Source organism: Rutilus rutilus (genome assembly GCF_951802725.1).
Source record: "Rutilus rutilus genome assembly, chromosome: 17".
NCBI classification, from domain to species: Eukaryota; Metazoa; Chordata; class Actinopteri; order Cypriniformes; family Leuciscidae; genus Rutilus; species Rutilus rutilus.
This window is the reverse complement of record NC_140230.1, coordinates 22075935-22099179: the sequence shown is the minus strand read 5'-3', so window position 1 is coordinate 22099179 and position 23245 is coordinate 22075935. Positions and strand designations below refer to the sequence as shown.

At 37.5% G+C, this 23245-nt stretch overlaps 1 protein-coding gene across 1 annotated transcript in view; it reads right to left on the bottom strand.

The window, feature by feature from the left end:
* znf804b (zinc finger protein 804B) overlaps window positions 1-23245 on the bottom strand; it is a 93033-nt gene that overhangs the window by 13204 nt on the left and 56584 nt on the right. Inside the window, exon 2 of the mRNA XM_084386145.1 lies at window positions 8434-8577. Within this exon, the coding sequence (XP_084242271.1) occupies window positions 8434-8577 (144 nt within the window). The remainder of the gene's footprint in view (window positions 1-8433; window positions 8578-23245) is intronic.

Sequence of the window (23245 nt, the reverse complement as noted above, 5' to 3'; positions counted from 1 at the left end):
AACTCCCTCTCTTTCTCCCTTCTCTCAGCGTGAACCATCTCTATGGACAGTTTCGTACCGAGCGATAGCATTTTGCTCAGGACATTTAATAAAATTCCTGGAAATATGATAAAACCCCACGCATGAGAAGCACCTATCTAGCAATTTGGAACTCAAACTAAAGATTACAGACTACCAGCTGAAACAATGTATCTTCCGCAAACCTTTTCCTGATAGCCGCGAGCGAAGGAAATATGTAATCCTCGGCCGAGATTTGGATGCTGGTGTTTCTACTTAACGTTGATTATAAACTGTCACTCTCATTCACCCCAGGAGGAAAACATCAACATGTGGATTATTCTCACCCCAATCTGCACATTCACAGGCAGATAATCCACCAAAGACACTTCCAATATCCTCTGCCGTCTGATGCACACCGCGCACAGGGCTCATGTGTTGAGTGTTAGCATTGGGCCGCAGGCAAAAAACTGTCTGCTAAAACTCCTTTAGACCCTCTTCAGCAGCTCCTAAGATGACAGGCTGTCAGGTTAGGTGATCTGTAACATTTGTGTGTTGCGTATATGTTTGAATGCTGTAATGAGTATGTGTGTAAGGTGCCTGAGAGGATCAGGAAAGGAGACCCTTTGAAGCCTAGAGGATGCGAGTGAGAGGGAGGAGAGGAGAAGAGAGGAGATTTGGAACCGGATATTGCAGAAAGGTGCAGTAAGGAGCTTTCGGGGGAAGCTTTCATCCACACAGAAGCTGTTTCTCCTGCTGTACACACATAAACACAGGCTAAAAGATGCTTTTTTTATATACGGGAGACTGGGGGGTGTTGTAACATATTTTGTTTCAACATCTGTTACCTGGTGTTTTTACGCTCTGTGTTTTAAACTTCAAATTATAGTAGTTTAGAAATGTCCAACTTTTAAACGGTGTAAATCAATGGGTTGCAACATCAATAAAAAAAACATGGATATCAGTTTACATTTTGTTCATCATTTTAATGGTATTCTAATATATAAATCCATAAAAATATATATTTAAAATAACTATAGTAATATACACAGATTTTTTTTTTTATAAACGACAAAAAATATAACGTTATAATAACACATTTATTCCTCCATCAAGCAATGCCGTTCCAAAGAGGTTGCCAAGCAACACATGCAGCAACAAAGAATCACAAACGGCAGTTGCGCAGTAAGTAATACCAGAGCCCGTCTACGGAGAGCCTTGGCACTTCCTGTTAGCCCCATTGTATCGATCTTGGTTGCAGTTCCATTAGAATTCCACTGGAGGTGATCGCGGGCGAGTGCAGACTGAATGGGAGTCTATGGGGCTAGACGGCTAAATGTGTCTCTTTCACCCGATTGCCGTTGAGAAATCTCAGATTTTATTGTAGGTTTTGCAAGTTCAACATGGGTTATAGGTCGAAAGTTGAATGAACGAGTACTTATTTCTTTTCGATTTCTTACAGGTTGAGTTGTTGTTGCCCATAACACGCTAGCATTCTGCTAAAGACGTCAGCATTCTGACGTCATTGACATTTTAAAAGACTTTTTAAACCAAATAAGTGACTCTAAAAAATCGAACACCCAGCAATGTGTAATTTCTTTGCATCTCCTTTCGAATACAACATTCAAATTACTAGACAAAAAATTATATCCTGAGAAAAGTGGATTTTGAGGGTTTTTCGCCATAGACCTCCATTCATTCTGCACTCGCCTGCGAGCGCCCCCGCATGGACAGAGACGTGTTACTGCAGCCAGTCCAGAAACCGGAAGTAAGCAGAGAGTGCCAATTCTCTTCCTATTAGACATTCTCTGGTAATACTAATGTAATGCGGTCACAGGTGTATGTTTGTTGAGTAATTTACAATGGCTTCGAACGTGGAAATAAAATAAAGGAAATAAACACACGCAAACAATTCAGTCAAGCGTACAAGCAGCACTCTGGTACAGGATTCAAATGAAATATAGCCTAAATATTTTATGAAACGTAATTTTCCCCTTAACCGATTTGCTCTGGAAAAAGTAATAGATTAATAAGACCAAAGATCGCCCGTTTGATATACCCCAGATGAGTATATCTCATGTTTAACCACTGTCTACATAAGAACCAACGGCAAATTCCCGAAGGACTGGCCGAGATGATGCTGTTCTCTGAGAGTACATGAGCGCTGAACGGCCACTGATGGCCTGGAGCCCGCATCTGCGAAAGCGCCTCAACAGATTGTAAAAGGCACTAAGATTATTTATTAGTCAAATATTTGAGGTCTAAATACATTCTAGCTTAAAAAACTCTTAAAACTACATTTCATGACACAACTACAGTAGTAGACCTATTTATTAAAGATATGGTGGATTTGCTCGACCCCCATGACAGTCGCCGCAAGCGGAGTGATACAAACAAATATAGGCTATATATAGGGTAGAGTGGGGGAAAACGCCCCCCCTGGGGTAAAACGCCCCCCACCTGTTTTTCCCAAAATAACCACTAAAAGTAGTCAAGATACATTTTTACTGTTGCTATGCACTACGTTGATAACGGGGATATACAAATCTCTATGGAGAAGCTGACACCAGCGACACATTTGAAGAGAAGAGGATTACATGGTAAATGCTATAATTTTCAGATATTAGTAAATAAGTGTTTAAGAGAATATTGTTCTGCAGGATATCACAGTGATGTATGATAGATGAATAGTGAAGTCTGTAGTTTGAGATCATATATTATTTATAAGGAATATAATTATATTTTAAAAATTAAACATTATTTTAAAAAACTCATAGCTTGTGGCTTAAAACGCCCCCTACGCTGGGGGTAAAACTTATTTTTATCTGTGTTTTGAATCACGCATTAAGTTATGTGCGTGTTTTAGGATTAAAGGAAATGTCTGAAAACTTAACGGATAATGTCCTGTCAGAAAATTACCAGTGCCTTTTCCGTTTTTCAACAGATAATTTTTTCTTAAATTTTAATTTTTTAATTTTTAATTGGTTAAACTGATTGTTACGCATCACTCCCGATCTCACGGTGTGTGTGTGTGATGTCAATATATCTAGTAATAGAACACATTGGTTATATAAGCGTTGTATTTCTAAGCAGATTTTTTTTTTTTTTTTTTTTTTTTTAAATTGATATTGACTTGCTGGTAGATGCAGAGAGCCCCTAGCAAAGATTCTATTATTGTCTTATCAGATACTCGCAATGCGGCTTCGAGTAATGACTGGAACATCTAAAGTGGCTGTTTACATAACAGAACAGCTCTCACTACCCTCAGGCTTTTAAAAGTTCATGAAGAATTGTACAAATTCCTCCATCTGCTGCAAATGAAGTTTTGTGCAATTATTTGTCTGAGTTTATCCCCTTGTCCCTTTATAACTGGTATCCATTCATTCATTTCAGGCTGCTGACTCACCGCTTTTGGCTGAGAAAGCAGACACCACTTTTTCCTTTTCCAATTTTTTTTTTTTTTCAAAACACTTTCTGAGTGTGAAGCCACACAGGAATCGTTCATGGAAGGACAAATGAAATGTTTGTGCAGCGTTAAAAATACAATCTCTTTATCTTCTCCCAGAGCTACCCCCCACCCCCACACCGCTAAATGCCCTGAGGATAGACCATACACTCACACACGTCCTTCAGCTATTTTTTAAACATTAAGCAGCCTGCTCCGCTTTTTATAGAAACACAGACATGACTAGGCTTGGACTCCTTCAGATCCGATTGAATCCTTCCTCAGCACCCCCCAGTGACTATGGGTTATGAAATATGGATTATCTCCAAGTTCATATCTGTAGGTCTCTATAGCCCAAAATCCACCTCAGCCATGGGAGTCTAGCAGGGGATTCCCTTCAGATTCTGCTCTTAGTCTCTAGTGGAACTGTTCAAAAAAGTTCTCTTGACACTTCACCCTAATATTTGCCTCCCACTATCTCTCTCCCTCTCTCTCTCTCTCTCCCTCTCTCTCTCTCTCTGTCAGTGATGTATGTGTCACAGGATTGCCGTCATTCAGAAATCAATAGAGAATGTCTTTTACAAATGTTCTTGCGATTTGCAAACCAGTAAGTGCATATCTTAAAACAATTTGTGCGATATAAAGAAAAACTATATATATATATTCACACACACACTGTATATCCTGTATGTATGTGTGTGTAACATTAAGTCTCTTTTTGTATATTTACATTATGTACATTATGTATATTTACTGTATACAAAATGCAAGTGACTACTGTAATATAGCATTACAGTATACAATATTACAGTATAGTGAACATTGTCTGATTACATACAGTACCTGTTCTGTCTACAAACGTTTGAATGATTGAGGACACAGTTGTCCTCCCAACACTCGACTGTACCTCTTGACCCGCCTCGGCCATTGTTAGGTCATGTTTGAGAACATGGTCCACAATAGTGACCCTTATTTCATCAGAAACATGTCTACAATCTTGGCCTCTTCTACCTATTTCGCTGTTTTTCCTCTGTTCCTTTCCTTGTTGTTCTTCTATTGTTAGCATTTGCAACACTATAGTTGTACTCGGTCTATATACAGTATGCTTGCTAAATGAAGCTTCATGAAATGCACCTCTGAGTTATTTTACAGAACTGGTTGATCATTGGTTGATCTATAACCCTTTACATTTCCCTTCATTCGTAAAATTCAAAATTCACCTCTGCAATTCATCAATCCAGGGCACATTTACAACAAAAATCTATAGAATCTATAGAATAGAATCTATAGAAAATATTCTTGACAGTTTATGACAACTAATTCAACCATTTTGCATTTAATGACTTATGCAAGGAACTAATGCATGTTTTGAGGGGTAAGACTATTTAACAGAGAAGCAGTATAATACATTTTGATCAACATGACATTAGAAATTGATAATGTAAGAAATAGCAGACAATTGTAAATAATTGTATGAAAGTATTAAAACATTTGTAATTTGTTCAAAAGAATGAGAAATTGCTTATGATGTGCACAAGTGACTAAATGATATGGAGGTTAAACAACTTTTGAGAATTTCAGTTGTGATCTGAGAAATGCACCAAAGCAACTGAGAAAACTGTAAATTCCAAATCAGGCCTTGCATTTGAGTTTCAATATAAGGAAGAAGAAGAGGGAGAGGACTCAGGAGGAGGACGACGAGCAGGTGAGGGCAGACAGAAGGCAGGAGGGACCAGGATGGAGCAGCTGATGCAGGCGGCAAGGGAGAAGACGACAGAGGGAGGAGCCATGGGGGGGGACTGACGGAGTCGAAGCAGGTGGGAGAGGAGACCAGGGTGGACAATGTCAACAAAAAACTATTGCGAAATGACGGCGTTTCCATTCACCGATGTTAAAACTTCATTTTTTCCTCTCGCGATAAGTTCAATCATTCCAAAAACCATGGCAACGGACGAGGTTTAGAATCCATTATTCCTGTAATTCTTTTGTCTTATATGAATTTAATAAAGAACTCTGTCTCGTATTCTGTCCAAACACACTACGTCATCTACGTCAGGTGACCTGTAAATGCGCAAAAACTGTTTCCATTGCAGATGTGCGAAATATTTATTTTCGAATTGCCTGAAAAACCACCTCATAAGAGCGTAAAAAAGTTTTTGCGATAAATGGGAGTTTTTGCAAAAATTACGTGTTTCCATTAAGCGTATTTTCAATTCGCAATTTCAATTTGCGCAATTTGAAGGGTAATGGAAACGCGGCTACAGATTAAAACTGAGTATCAGAACACAGGTGATGTAGATGATGATGATGATGATGATGATGATGATTAACTAAACCCAGGTGATACAGATTAACTGATAATGACGATAACACGTGACATGAGGACAGGCAGACAAGTCCAATGAAAACAAACTAAACAGAACACAACTGTGACAATTCTCACAGAATCTTAGCATTTAAAATTCCTTGAACGTATTCATGTTTTATATATAGGCTCTCACCCTACAAACCCAAAAGAAAAGTAATGTAAGATTTTATAACACTTCAATGTTTTTTTTTTCTCAAGCTATTAAATTGCCTTAGGATCTTTTAGACCCATAAACACAACATGAGGGTTAACTCCATGTCTATTCTTCTCTCGTTCTTTACGCTGGCTGTAAACGCCGTCTCATGCCTCACCTCTTCCTTTCCCTCCTCTTTTTATTGAAGTGAGGACAGCTGGTTGATTTGCATAGCTCTCTAGGAAAGGTTATGTGGCTCTTAAAGATTAATTAAATCAAACCTCTCATCCATGTATGGTGCACGCCAATGCATACTGTACACAAACACACACGCGCACTAAGTGACTGGGGATTATGTGAGTTGTAAAATATACAGGATTGTTCCTCAGGACCAGGGAGCACGGCCAGGCTGTGTGTTTCTAGTGCCATATGTGAACCGGCTGGCTTGGGATAACACCAAACTGCCTAAAACAGTCAAACTCACAACATGCAAATTTCACACCATTGACTATACACAGTTAGTTTGTCTAACTATTAGGACACAGCTCAAATTTACAAATTCATCTATTACAGTTCAGACATAATTATGTATTACTGCGGTATCCGTCATAAAATAGCAGCATTTATTACATTTTACACAAACATGAGTAATCTCACACAAGAAAAAAAATAATGTTTGGTCACAATTAATTAAACAAAAACAAGAATGCCATGCTAATTTCTCTGTGACAATGTACTGATGTGAAACACTTGGCTGAAAATCTCATGATTGATTATGGAATATTACGGATGTTTGTGCTGAGCTGGCATCATTCATCTCTGACTCATTGACTTTGACTAACAGGAACAGACACATCTGCACGACGAACAAGTGTGCAGTCATCTGTGGTTTGATCGGAGTCATGTTTGCACGGAGATGAAATCCATCGCAACAACATGTGTAATTACTTTCCTCCCTCTCTCCCTGAATGCTTTTGGTATAACTGTCACTCAGCGGAGAGTTGAGAGTGAGTCACATCTCTCTTTCCCTCTTTCTGTATCTCTCTCCCTCTGTTTTGCATTGGCTTTCATGTAATTGTACATATGAAATGTTTCATTAGAGTGTAGTTTTGTCAGTTTAAAGTTTAGAGTTCTAATGATGCAGTTTTTGGCTTATGATGGTTAAGACGTGAAGTTGTTGGATGAAGACAGTTTAATCAGTCTGTGGGCTGTTCATTGTTAGAAGCCCAGTTTGTTAGAAGCACCCAGGATGATGATGGCCAAGAATTAGCGCTGCACATACAGTGTTTTCTGCTGCTCGAAATGCCAGGGAACATGTTTAATCTCAGATGCCACACAGATGGGCACCAGACTCCAGTCTGAGATCTTGGCACCAGTCGGCACATCCTCAGCTCTCTCCTCCTCCTTACTTCAACTACTCCTCCTATCAATCTACACTGCTATTTACTTAGCAGATTTTGGGTTTCTCTGGATTGATCTGATCTGATCTCTTCTCCCTTTTCTTTTTTGCTTAATTATTTTTAACGAAAGTGCTGACTAAATAAAGTATCAAGGTGTTTTAACTTTTAATTTCTATAGACCACTTTTAGGATAATATATTTTTTCTCGGTAACAGGTAACAATCAAACTTCTACATTGTTCAGTATTATGTGACTCATCATGTGCTGTCTGAGACATACAGTATATACCTCTATATATAAAAATTACAACCATTCAAAGTTTGGGGTTGTTTATATCATTTTTCAACCCGATCTCACAGCAATTCGTATGTATTTTACGAGGTGGCAAATTCGTACAAATTCTTACGACCTCACTTGTACGAATTCGTACGATTTTTGCTAAATCTTACATATTTTACGAGTTGCCCAATTCATATGAATTCGTACGAATGACCTACCCCTGACCCCGCCCCTAAACCTACCCATCACTGGAGTTTAGACAAATCGTACGAATTCGTACAAGTGAGGTCCTACGAATTCATACGAATTAGCCATCTCGTACTCACTGGTACGAATTGGTCGTGAGATAGCATTGATTTATTTTTATTTTTTAAAGAAGTATTTTATGCTCACCAAGGCTGCATTTATTTGATCAAAAATACAGTTAAAACAGTAATTGTTTTTCTTCACCTCACCTGTTTGGAATATCTTTGTTTTTGTATTTATTAAAGATCCTTGCCTCTCCTCATCCCTGCGCCAGCGTGACAAATAAAGTAAATTAAGTAAATCTTTAGTTATCAACATTATATGCTAAGAATAATCTGACTATTTGGGAAAACAAAAACTTAAACTTTAATAAAAACAAACAATGGTCAAGCAGTGTTTAACCAAGCACGTTTCTATGCATATACAGAGACACTTTGCTCAAGGTAGTAATGGCTTTATATACTGTAGGGAAAAAGTTGAATCACTGTTCCAAATATTCTTTCATTTCTGCATTCTTTCCTGCTTCTCCATCTAATGAGCTCGACCACCTGCTGTTCGAGTTTACCTGTTTATGTGCGTGGTCATACGAGTTGATGTGGTTGTCAAACTCCTGATGTTTATGGTACTGCTTGTCGCATAGTTCACAATAGAAGTTAGCCTTGGAATCCCCCAGGGCTTTTGCAATGGCTTTCTCTTTCTTAGCATAGTCCTAAGAGAGAGAGAGAGAGAGAGAGAGAGAGAGAGAGAGAGAGAGAGAGAGAGAGAGTTGGTTAGGTATGTAGATGCTATAATTTAGTTAGACAACTACACTTGACAATCACACGGTCCTTTTAAAAGAATAATAAATTATTTAACTGATTGTTTAAATCCACAAAGAAAATAATAGTAAATCATTTTGACATTTGTTTTACAGATTGTCTTAGCTTAGCTGAATTTAAACATCAAGACTAAAATTACCTGATGAAACCAAACAAATCAGCCATCACAGAATAGTCTGAATAGCCGTAATTACAAGTTTCGCACCAACAAAAGTTTCGTTCTAAAAAGATGCTTGAATGTTAGCATAGCAGGGTAACTATGACAACGCAGTCATGGGGTTCATATTAGTTGCAGGACTGAACTGCTGGCTGTGATAATGATTAGAACTAGAACTAACTGTTCTTAACCACTTAAAAACAGGAGAAACACAGTGTGAGCTTTGTACACATATACATTTTTTTAATATATATTACACATTTATCCATCATTTTCTGTGAATGTCACTCTCTTCTATTATTTTTTATATCAAATATGTCCAGAAATAATTGTGAACCATTAAAAACATTAACGTCTCAATATACAACTTAATATACAACACATTCACATTTACACACACATACTGTACACCTTCAACTGTTCAGTTTCTGCAATTATTAAAGTTGTTCAGACATGAGATTGATAGAGCATCATGTAACATTCACTAATAACGAGTGCAAACACACATACATAGTGATTGTTTTAGTATTTTGTTGTACAGACTTTAAAAAACCCATCTGGATCAAATCTGGATATTATGCAAAAAATCTGATTTTTGCTGGAAGTCTGAACATAGCCTTGATTTATAGCCCTGAACATGATTTATAAGCTGTTTTACTCATGGGGACCAAAAAATGTCCCCACAAGGATTTTGGATGGGCATTTGTCCCCATAAAGCAGGGTTTACCAGGACCACACACACTCTTCCTCTAGGGATGGCATCTCTTTCTTTGGTGCGAACTTCACATGAGATTCAGCTACCTGGTAACTTCAAAGGCTCCTGCGATTAATTCAGTATCAAAAGTCTGCTTATACAGACCTCAGGGACCGACATCAACCATACAAACACACTGTGCAGACTGCTCCGGCACACAAAGACGCCCATAAGCAAAGTAGATCTCTCTGGAGCATCATTACCAGAGCTTTCCCATTATGACACACAGACAGCATAGCTCAACACTGACAACAGGAAAACAAGGTGGGAAAAGGTCACTGTGTCTGATCAAGGACGCTCTTATAAAATGATAGTTCCCATGAAGCATAGCGCTTGAACAATTTTATAAAGCTCGTTAACAAGTTTCTACATAGAGAAAGTTGAAGTAATTGTGACAATGATACTGATTATGTGCCTTAATTATTGGCCAGAGGGCCTCTGCATTACACGGCCCTGCAGCGTCTGAAAATTCAGCTTTGCCATTATAGAAAAATATACACAGACATCGTTGGCCATTGCTGCATGTGCATAACTTTAGAAAACGTATCCTGCATTCTGTTGTGTTCCACATAGCTGTTTTAAACAAATGTGTCTTACGTAAAAAAAAACTAAAAATGAGTCCAGTCGTGGTTTGGTGAACCAGCTTGCAGTTAACTAGTCATTCAGGCAACACACCAACAAGTCGATTTTTTAAATATGTTGTTTTGTTTTACATCCCTACAAATTATATGGTCCCCAAGGGCTTTACAACTCATTTCCAAAATTCATCACCCCCACAACCCCCTTTAAAACGTAACCCTAAATTTAGTCTCACAGATGTGTGGCGGAGTGAAACGATACAGCGCGAGAGCTGGGAAGAGCCACTCTGTACATCTGTCATTTTAACACGCACCTAACCCTGAGACTCAAAACAACAGATGTTAACTCTTAATTGCTTTTGGATGCGTTTTGCATCAGAATTAGTTACACATGTTTTGCACTTACTCACCACCCACAAAAGGCAGAACATTGGCTGAGTGATCTGGCAATGACCTGCCCTCTGCCACAAACAAGTTCAATGACATTACTTACGTTCAAGAGCAAGGGTGAAATAAAAAAAAATCAAAGTGTAAAGTTGCCTCAAGGTTAATTTTGCAGTCAATATCTTAATTCTAATCCTGTCCCAAAAGAACTTGTGATACACCTCAGAATAGCAGAATAGTTAGCACCCAGTATGTATCAGTAGTAGTATGATGTATGTTAAAAGTGTCCATGTATGCATGCCATAACACTAAATTCAGTCTGTTTTACTGTTGAATCTACTATTGCAAAAGCAAGTGTTTTGTAACAGCATGCAAATAAATTGATGGAACATTTGTAGGTTATCTTCTTAATGCTGCTGTCTGGGGAGCTACAAAACACTCTCCCTTACAAATGTAAGCAATTTAAATGTGCAATCTCAGTCATTTAGTCTCTCATTCTTTTTTATACTCTGTTTCACTCTCAATTCATTCATACCGCAGTTTGAAAAAAAGAATGTGATTTATTATTGTACTTGTTTGGAAGCTAATCATGCCTTTTTCAATTGACAAACAACTGACTTTATGTTTTAAAGAATTACATTAAAGGCCAGGCAACTGGAGACAAAAAGAAGTAATGTTTGTAGAACTCTGAAGACACACACACACACTTTGGGTTTCCATGCTTGAAAGGGATATTCCATAGACATAATGAATTTTATACTGTACAAACTGTATAATCTATCCCCCGCCTGCACTAGCAGCACTATAAAACTTTCTGCATTTTTACATAAAAAAACTTGATGTATAAGCTGTTTCCTCATGGAGACCAAAAATATCTCCACAAGGATTTCGGATATTGCCATCATCGTGGGGACATTTGGTCCCCATAACGTAGGGTTAACCAGGAACCCCAAAAACCATTATCTAATTTGTATATATATTAGTGGTGGGCCGTTATCGGCGTTAACGTGCTGCGTTAACGCGAGACTCTTATCGCGCGATAAAAAAAATATCGCCGTTAATCTATTCTCAAAGTTGGGTTGGGAGCTGGCTCTATACCATACAAGCTATGATGACGCAATCTACTCGCGGCCGCGAGGTACACCCGGCCGGCTGCAACGCATCATATTCGTCGTCATCTTTAGTAAACTGCTGAAAGTGAAAGCTGGTGAAAAAGATCGGTGGTGCAGCATACATTATTTGGACTTGGTTGATTGGATTTAAGCCGTCCGACCCGACGAGCAGCAGCAAACTATGTAACAGTTCGGTAAGTTAATACACGACTAATCCGTTCTACCACCTCAAATTCAAAACGAAACATATCACTGAATACCAGCGCGCGCGTATTATTCCCAATATATCTTAGTGGTGTAGCACATAATCTCTGTCTGCGCCCGATTTTAAGAATCGTTGTTGTGTTTCTTTTTAACTGATCAGTTAGACAATACCTGTATTCTAATTTTAAATTTGGGGTTTCATAAGCTCCAAGCCATAATAAACATTAGACCTACTTAAGTCTCTGCAGCTAGTGTAGGCCTACTTAAATTTTATTTATCTGCAAAATTATGTTGTATATTTACAGTTTTGCACAATATATGTTCTCAAAACTACATACACCCTTTACAAAATAAAATAAATAAAATACATTTAGCAGTTGTTTAGCAGGGTCTGTGTAACCTGTTCTGAAATGGTTTTATTATAATATATATCGTTATCGCAAGAGGCTGCAATGTATTTGGGTAGCACACATATTCTGAATGCCTTCGGCAGAATTCAATTGAGCCATTTTAATCTAGATTAATTTCAAAATTAATCTAGATTAATCTAGATTAAAAAAATTAATCAATGCCCACCTCTAATATATATATATATATATATATATATATATATATATATATATTTTTTTTTTTAAAGGTGCAAAAATCTATTTGCAATTTCAAAAAAAAATAAATACATGCCAGTAAAGTTTTATTTAATTAAACCCAATTCTGCCTGCAAATTTTTGAACCAGGCTTTACATGCACAGAACAATAATATTCAATAGTAATTTAGCATTGTATGATGCCACCTGTTGGATGACTGCGGCTCTCATAAGCACGTAACCCCTGCAGAGATGCTCGCGTGTGTAGATGTGTGAGACAGCCTGAACTCATGCTGCCTCGCTCATTCTCAGAATTCTCTTTAAGCGTCTGACTCTGTGTGCCTGCTCTCAGATCTGTTAACTTGCCCACTTGCCTTTAAAAAACATTATTTCTGCTTTCCAACTTGAAAAGCCCTATAATAACATTACCTCTTCATTCATCAGTGCCCGGAGTAAACACAATTCTACAGTGGGAGGTCTCACATTACTACAAAATGTGCCTCTTATTTTAGCATTTCCCAGAATGCCATTCACATGTGCCAACTACATTGATTGCTAAGAGCCTATAATAAAAGTGCGATACAAGCCACTTCTGAATATGGAATAGGAACACGTGTGGAGAGATGTGAGGGCGGACAGAGGCGGAGCTGAAGGTCTAATTAGGGGTGTCGTGGGATGAACGGACGGAGAAGGGGAGGTTCAAAGCGTTAATGTTCAACCTTTGTAGAGGAGAAGAGAACAAGGTGACACACATCCATAAAACAACTTTAATCCAATGTTACAGAAAGAAGCTTTTCTCTGCTGCTCACTGACCTTAACAGCTCTCACATTCAGCACATTAAACACAGGTTGACAGCGAACAGAGCGCCAGGTTTCGCGGTTCACCCATTAGCCTAAAACAGGTTCGCTTTCTCCCTCAGACCCAAGTACAAACACCTGGACAGAAATATTACTGAGCACTTTTTAAATTTGTTCTGTTTGCCATGTCAGTTCCATTGTAATTAAACAATAATGTCTCTCGCTCTTTTTCTCCTACCTCTCCTAACTGTTTCTGGCACTGATAGCTTGTGCCGTTTGAAATGTTTCATGTTTTCAATGTGTATTAAAAAAGAGAAAAATTTCCATAAGCCATTAAGTTTTATCTTTACTCTAATGTTAAGCGTTCAGAAATAAGAGATAATCAAAAAGCGTTTGACAAGAAAATGTCACAACAGTTTTGCTTTTCAAAGAATATGTTGAAAAGAATTCTTCAGAGTGAGCAAAGTCCCAGTTAATGAATAACACTTTACAATGTCTTTCACAAGGCCAGATTGGTTATACACAGACAGACAGGCCTCCATGTCTAGATCAAGGGAAATTTCCTGTGTCTAATGGACATCCAGTCTGCAGCTCTCCTACTGTTAAACAGCAGGAACTCCTTTCCGATTAAACACTCTCCCCTGGTTCACAGCAATCCCCCATCGGCATCTTCTTCCAGATTTGGGCACCCTCAGAATCATATTGCCCATTCAAACCCAGCTGAAACTAAATCTATACCACTAGGCTAACACGTGTGAAGGAAATGTTTAATTAATATAACTATCCCCAAGTTTTGGCTCAGTAAGATTTTCTTTATTAATTGTTTTATTCAGCAAAGACACATTAAATTGACCAATAGTGACAGTAAAGACATTCATAATGTTACAAAAAAATTATATATTCTTTTGAACTTTCTATTCATCAAAGAATCCTAAAATAATGTGACAGATTCCAAAACAATATTAAGCAGCACAAATGTTTTCAATATTGATAATAATTAGAAATCATATTAGAATGATTTCTGAAGAATGTAACATTAATTAATTACATTGTAAAAAATACACTCAAATTGAAAACTTTTTTTTGAAATTTTAATAACATTACACAATATAACTGTTTTCACAGTTTTTTTTTATTATTTAAAAAAATCTGTCTTGGTTAGCACAAAAACTAAAATATTAACTCAAAATGAATATACATTTTTCATACAGTACATTATGCTTGAATTCACTTTAAAATGATTTATTTTAGTTGTTAGTTCTTCATTTTTAATTATTTTAAACCAAATGTTAGAACTTTAGCATCGGCCAGATTACAGTGCGTCCTTACTTTTTTCCTTTAGTCATAACTCGACTAGGGCACAGAGTGAGATGTAGGTGGTCACTTTGTTTGATATCTTGTGCAGGGCTTCTTCTTTTTACCCTGTACTTTTGCTGCAAGATCATACTTGGGCAAAACATTCTTTGCAACTTTGAACGGGCCGGATCAAGGCTGCATCACTGGAGTTTCTATGCAAGCGTGCACGTGTCTGTAGGGAAGTGTTGTGAGATGCCTTCCAACCTGTGTGTGTGTGTGTGCGTATGTGCCCGGATGCGGACTAGGAATTTCAATCATTTTCTCTCCCTCTTTCTCTGCCCGTGCAAACATCCAGAACAGAGAGAGGGGCAGTGTTCCAGAGCAGCAGACAGAGAGAGAGATCCCTGTGGGTCTCAAATTAAATTCCTATCATGTCAGGGCAGGAACAGGATTCAATAGTGTTTATTGGCATCTCTTGACCGGAGGGAAATTAAATTCCACTGGCTTGTTTCATCATGGACAGCAGGTTCAGGCCTCCCTCTCTTCATCTCTCACTCCCTCTCTTTCATTGGCTTTGGGTTAAGTGGTTAGGGCCCAGAATTGCCCCTAATTTCCCTGGTAATTTGCCTCTCTGTGTGTTTGTGTTTTGCAGCGAGTGTGTGTCAGCCAGCTGAATCTCCCAGACGGCAATGGCCTCTCTTGCCAAAATCATATAACATTATCATCCTCTTCAATGCATTAAACAAAAAAAAACCTAGCCATTATCTCAGACCGGATCAAAGCAATAGGCACCGTGGCCGGTTCTACCTTGACTGGATTTGTTTTCTGTCATTTCTTCAAAACCTGATTTAATCTCATCCTGAAAGCTTAGACTGCGGATGAGAGAGGCAGATTTGTGCCGCCATCTATGACAGAGCTTTGCAAAAAGAAGACAATGAACAGCATGAGCATGAGTAAGAGGAGAGAGAAACATGTACAGTAGAGACGGTGATGAAACCAGGAAAACATAAAGAGAAATAGGCCAGAGCTGTGGTGCACTGATGTGCTCAAAAGGGAAATGAATATGTGACTCTGGCTTACAACACACCCATATTGCACATATTTCTATACTTCCAATCAAAAGTTTTGGGTCAGTTAGATTTTTTGGGGGATTTAAACAAAAGAAATTAACACTTTTATTCAGCAAGGATCAAAATCAGTATCAGTAAAGACTATGACATGGTTAGAAACTATTTCTATTTCAGACAAATGCTGTTCTTTTGAACTTTTCATTCATCAAAGTATCACAGTTTCCACAAAATAAATAGCACAACTATTTTGATTGATAATAATAAGACATGTTTCTTGAGCACCAAATAGGCATATCAGAATGATTTCTGAAGTTTCATGTGACACTGAAGACTGGAGTAATGATGCTGAAAAGTCAGCTTTACAATCACAGGAATAGGTTACATTTTAAATTGAAATAATATTCCACAATATTGCTGTTTTTACTGTATTTTTTTATTTCTACACTACATAAAATTTATTTTCGTCCCCAAACTTTTGAACAATAGTGTATATATTGTATGTCTATAAAAAGAGGCAAAATTTCTCAAAAACTACTGAAAATGTTTAAGTTTGACTTTTTTTCTAATTTTGTATAACAATTTGCTTAAAAAAAAAAAAAAAAAAAAAATATCGATGCAAGTCTTAGTATTTAGTTTGTCCCCCTTTTCTGTCACAAATACCTAGAAATAGTGCCGGATCAGAAATAATTTTTATTCATCTAGCATCATAACATTTCGGCTTTAAATATTATTCCTAGATTAAAATGAGACAATTTCAGTGTGGTTTCAGACTCATACTTTTGTACCCCACTGAACACTACAAAGACAGAAGGTGATGAGAGAAGAGAATGGTGCTTACTGTGCAGTAAGTGTGTAAGTGTGATGTGTTTGCATCAAGGGTAACAAATGCTTTCCCTAATGTACACTAATGTATCAGTATCACATTGATAAATACTGTGCATAGAAATAGAGATGGGGAACAGAAGAAGCCAGAGAGCAAGAGAGAGGGACTATTTAAGTAAGATGTAGTGGAGTGGTTGGCCCACATGCCGGATCTGTGATGTACTTACTGAGTGGCTTGCAGAGGCACGACCATCTGGCCTAGTCTACAGGCAGACTGATGACAACTGCACTAACATACACCCAGATGGGCTTCACGCAGCCTGCACAGGAGCCCACTCATATACACTGCCGTTAAAAAGTTTGGGATCTGTAATGTTTTTTTTATGTTTTTAAAAGAAGTCTCTGATGCTCACCAAGGCTGCATTTATTTGATAAAAAAAAGAAAAGAAAAGAAAATCGCAAATCAGCATATTAGAAAAATATCAGCATATTAGAATGATTTCTAAAGGATCATGTGACACTGAAGACTGCAGTAATGCTGCTGAAAATTCAGCATTGCATCACAGGAATAAATTACATTTTAAAATATATTCAAATAGAAAACATTTTTTTTTTTTATCAAATAAATGCAGCCTTGGTGAGCATAAGAGACTTCTTTTAAAAGCATTAAAAATCGTGCCAATCCCAAACTTTTGAACGGCAGTGTATATATACATTTATGCATAAAAAATAGCATAAAGACATAAAAAAAGTGATACTCACACGCACACACATTCTGAGACCCCTGGTGTGTCTAACTATAGCTGAGAGTGTGCATCGTCAATGTGTTTGAGGCGATTGATTGCTGAGAAAACCCCAAGATGCAGGAAATGAGGCAATTATTCACCAGCTTAATATACCTCACAGGGGTGGCACAGCATGTGTGCGTGTCTTCAAATGTGAGTGCAGCAAGCGTGCTCGAGTTTGACCTTCTCTGTTCCTGATCACATCGAAACATAATAATAACAACAGTGTACACAAACACACACATGCATGCACACATGCACAGATCAGATCAGCAATTTACCACGAAAGCAAACTTGTGCATTTGGCTAGAGTTCATCACAACTGGCACATGAGATGAAAGCTTCATAAGCATCAGTAAGAGAAGCCAGATGGCTTCAGCTCATTTGAGCTAATCACATGACCTGCTATACACAGTTTATCCTACAGTTTGAGGATTTCGGCAGAGACGATAACCATAGAGGTTTGTGCGTGTTCAGTTTTCTGGGAGCCTGCTGTTAGTACTGTAGTTGAAACAGTCCAGGGGACGATGAGGGTCCTTAAAAGAAGATCAAGATGTAATGCTAAACTACATGATATACTCTGGAATATAGTAGGCCTATGTAGTTGTAAGTACAGCTGCAAAGAAATGAATAAGAATAACAAAGAGGAGAGAAAGTTGAGGGGAAGAGGGGTCTCAAAGGGTCTCTTTATAGAGGACATTTTGTCAGAAGTTCTATTCTGTCAGTGGTCTTCAGATAAATATTCACATTCAGAAATGAGAATAAACTGTGGAAATCAATGTCAGAGTGTAAACAGTGATATTACAGACACACCCAGAATGTTTGTGTATCTCAAATACAAACTCTGGCATATGTCATGATAAGTAATGTCTATTTGTCAAGCATGAACTGTCTGATAAAGATGACAAGGTATCAAATGCTAGTTGTTCTTTGTGGACAATAAGCATGCCCAAGATAGGAAAAGAAAAAATCTTTAGAAAAAAACCCAACATGTATAAAAAATTTTATTTATTTTTTTTAATATGGGCATAGTTTAAAATGTAAAAAAAGAAAAAACATTTAAAGACAAAAAAGTGGTGTAACCTTTACAAAAAATTATGTAAAAAGTATTTTTTAACAAAAATCATGAATTCAAAAATATCTATATTAATAGTATTTTAACAAAACTAAGTCAGTTCACTTTACTTATTTACTAATTCACTATGCTTAAAGGAGTCCTGAATTGAGAACCCTTTTGACATATACAAAGTCATAACACTATAAGAATATCCTGCAAGTTTCAGAACTGAAAACTTCCTTGTTAGTCCAAAAACAGCTTTTATTGTAACCAAGCCCAGAGAACGACTCGTTATGATAGATAGGTGAAAGACCAACTCTGCAGAATAAAATCAACGCCTACTTCATCAATGCAAATTTGGCCCTGCCCTCTGGCGTGTTGAGATGACGAGGAGAGAAGAGCGATACAGGATCACTGGACTAAAAATAACATTACCTTCCAAAAGATCCTAATGCTAGGAATGTGGTTATGTATTTTTAAAAATGTGAATGTTTCAGTTGAGCATTTTTTATTTGTATTTGGTACATTTCACTGTGGATTTTTTGGTTAATCAGTCGCAATTTCGGTGCAGGCTTTGCAAACAGACTTTTACGATATGGACTCGACCGTATTGCCACAACATGTAAGTAACTGTGTTCATTCTAATGCCTGATCTGTGACCAGTGATTTCTGATATGCAATGATTTGTGTAGCTACAGTCAGATGTTTGTTGTCTATGTGTCAGTAAATCAAACAAGTGACTAAATGGTCAACTTCACATTGTTTCTCTTTGTAGGATGAAAATAATCTGTTATTTAAATTGTGATTAAATTATATAGAAAGCGATCAAAGAACGCTCCCTTTTCAATTGCTGAAACTGTCAATCACACAGCGAAAGTTTATCAAATGACTCTCGCCAAAACTCCCGTCATAATCAATTCATCTCTTATTTACATCGCTTTTGCAGTGTTAGTTATGATGAAAGCATTTGTGAGAGAGCAGAAATCGAGTTACAATGAAGAGATCACCGCATTCATGCGCTCAACATGTCTGTGATCGGCTACAATGCTCAATGCAACCTTTCATGACACAATCTAAATATAATGCCTTAGATCTAAACATAATGCTATAATCAACAATTTTCAGAATTAGTTAACCTTGACAGCTGTAATAGTAAAAAAGTGTTAAAAGTTTCCGATAGAGTTCTACATGTAATACTTAGCTATTTCATATGCAAACATGTCAGCCAATCACAGCAGTGGGCGTTTACACAGAAGTCTCACAGCAGACACGCCCCTTCAAACAGAGCGTTCAAATCAGAGGGCTAAAATCAGGGTAGGAAAAATGCATTATTTTTAAATTATGACCATTTTTAACGTTATAAGTGCACCCCAGGACACATTATAAAACAATAAAACAATGCAGTTCATGACCCCTTTAATGATTTACATTCGATTCATTTTTTTGAGACACAATAATAAAAGATTATGCCAAACTCTTCAGTTGACATTGAGGGTCGTGTCATTGAACCTCCTACTACTAATTCCTCCAGAGCTGATACTCGGTTTCTGCTGATGCAATGTAGCTTTCTCTGGCTGACATTCGTATTGCTTATCTTTCTCTGGGCAATAATCCTAATACCGATCCCTCTGTGCCTGGAGGTCTTATTGTTGACCTTTCCGTGGCTGATCTTCATATTGCTGATAAAAACGAATAAAGAAACGGGGCGCATTTTAACAGCGAAATGAAGCAGACACAGTAAAGCACTTTCTGTCTGCCTGTGTGCATTATGAATTGGATCATTTATAATGTGAATTACTGTATCTGCTGCCCTGCTTATGGCTGTTTTGTCAATAAGGAGATAATCAAGCCAAGCAGTAATGACAGACATCAGTCCATCAGACTTAATCTGGTCCAAATGATTAAGTTAGGATGCAGCTGTTAGGATCCTCCTGTTAATCATCATCAAAAAGGTTATTACTAATCTAGAATATATCAGCTGGATTTCTTACTTTCTCTTTCATTCTCTCCTCCTCCTATAGAGCCACAATATGTGGACCTAATTAATAGGTTTTTTGATTAATTTCTTGCATCTGCTGTGTAGAAAAAGATTGAGAATTACGTAGAGAAAAGAATATGGGGCTCAGAAATGATGAATTTCGAGAAGAAAGCAAAAGATTCACTGCCTAAATGATACAATAGCAAATGCGTAACAAATGCATTTGTGTTTAATCATCCGTAGATGGCATCTGAGCTGTCAGATATCTCTTGGTTTCTCCACTGTGAGAACTTTAAGAGCCGAGCCTTGGGCAAATGCTGCCCCAAAGGAGAGGAGCCAAATCTGGGTTAACCTTTTTAGTGCCCTCCTTTTCCTGTCAAAACAAATCACAGAGTTTAGAACCATGAATTTTTTAAAAGCATCTATTGCTTTAGCTTTTAGTGGGCGAAAAACTATCCCATATCTTCAGAAGTGGAGCTCAAATGTTCTGCAATATACTCATTACTCTGGGTATTGAATCATTTGGAAATGTTTCTTTCAGAATATCACTGAAAACAAAGAAACAATCAATTAAACACATCAGAGGGCTTTGCTTTCTATATACACATATTACATACTGAGACCAATTGAAAATGTCTGCAGCATACAGCGCAACAGAATGTAACCGGTTCTTACCTATGCAATTTAATTTTCATGGACTCTGTGACAAGTTACACAAGCGACATTTATCTGTGCATCACCAAAATGTCGCTCTGGGGACATTTTATCCTCATTACTGAGAATTGTGTAAAGCCTTAGTTATCCTCGGACTTGGTTTTGGAGGATTTCTGTAAATCCCCAGTTGTCTTCTGATCTCTTTGACGACTGTGGCTATGTAAGGAGCACCAACCACTCACCCAATTCAAAGACTCCTTTAAACCATAGGAATATACATAGGTTTGGTATTTCATATATTATTGCACCATACACCGTAAAACGTTGTCATTTTTATAGATAAAAAAAAAGGCTTCATTAAAACCATGTTAATTGGTTAACTCAAAAATTATTTACCATATATATAACATGTTACCTGGTTAACTGTAAAATACCTTCCCATAAACATTTTTGGTAGTGGGGCCAGTGAGAAATGTTGGCAGGAAAAAATATAAATCAGAACGACTGAGAAAGCAGAAAGAGAGCTAATATACAAAGCAGATGGCTATAGGGAAATATTCAGTCCAATTTTTATTTGCATGCTGTGATGCAATATAGATGTGCGAGTGCCTTTCAGAAACCTTACGCTTGTCTACCATTAACCCTTTGATGAGCAATCATTAAAAGTTCAGCTGTATGGAACATGATTACAGTGGGGAGAACAAGTATTTGATACACTGCCGATTTTGCAGGTTTTCCCACTTACAAAGCATGTAGAAGTCTGTAATTTTTATCATAGGTAGTACTCTTCAACTGTGAGTGACCGAATTTAAAACAAAAATCCAGAAAATAACATTGTATGATTTTTAAGTAATTAATTTGCATTTTATTGCATGACATAAGAAGTATTTGATACATCAGAAAAGCAGAACTTAATATTTGGTACAGAAACCTTTGTTTGCAATTACAGAGATCTGGCAAGGCCACTCCAGGACCTTGAGATGCTTCTTGAGATGCTTCTTACGGAGCCACTCCTTAGTTGCCCTGGCTGTGTGTTTCGGATCGTTGTCATGCTGGAAGACACAGCCACGACCCATCTTCAATGCTCTTACTGAGGGAAGGAGGTTGTTGGTTGGTAGGTGATCAAATACTTATGTCATGCAATAAAATGCAAATTAATTATTTAAAAATCATACAATGTGATTTTCTGGATTTTTGTTTTAGATTCCGTCACTCACAGTTGAAGAGTACTACCTATGATCAAAATTACAGACCTCTACATGCTTTGTAAGTAGGAAAACCGGCAAAATCGGCAGTGTATCAAATACTTGTTCTCCCCACTGTATTCACTCTCTTTCAAACATCCGCCCCCTAAATCGCCTTCTAAGTATGAAAAATGTAATGTGTTGGACTATTTTGGTGCATTTTTTAAATAGGCTGCCGTTGAAGGATAACATAATTAAACAATCTGTTTAAGTATTTAAACAAATAATACTCATTAAGGTCAACATATAGACCGCTTCTTTCTCATTAATGACAATTACAACAGTTCAGTGGATATGCAGGCATATGAGTGCGTTTGTTCCTCTTGACAACCCTGTTATGTTTGAATATCAGCTTATTGTACTCCTGTGAATGTTTGCTTGAAGATGTATCAAGATGTTTGCGTGAGTGTGCCTGTGCAATGAAATCTTTCACATCTAATTACTTGAAGTAAAATGGTAATTTGCATGCTGGAGCTGTCATATGCACTCTGACACCAAACACATTTGGCTCTTCAGTGCTTTAGCATAATACACGCATGACTGGATGAGGAATGAAACCTGACTGAGAGAAGTGTTGTACACACCTTCTCATGCCAAGCATGTGCTCAGTCCGATGCTTCCCCTTAACATTAATTTGCCATTGAGACTCTTGATATTTTCTGTAGCCCATATAAAACTATACTGCACAATTATCTCTGTTAGGCTACCTTTGAACTTGTCAAAGGTAGGCAGATTGAACTTGACTTGAGTCATTGTTCTTTCATATCTTTAAAGATTATTTCTTAAAATATTCCCCCAGTAGGTTTTTATTACGCTTGTTGCCAGGAGAGTCTTGCTCTTCTGTTCGTGTTTATGAGCACTGTCCTTTCAGCACCCCAGAAGACCTAGTAAAACAGATCAGCACCATGGACAGCACCACTATTCCTAAGCACTCTTTTAAAGGGTTAGTTCACCCAAAAATGAAAATCCTGTCAGTAATTACTCACCCTCATGTTGTTCCAACCCCGTATGACTTTCATTCATCTTCGGAACACAAATTAAGATATTTTTTATTAAATCTGAGAGCTGTCTCACTCCTCCAT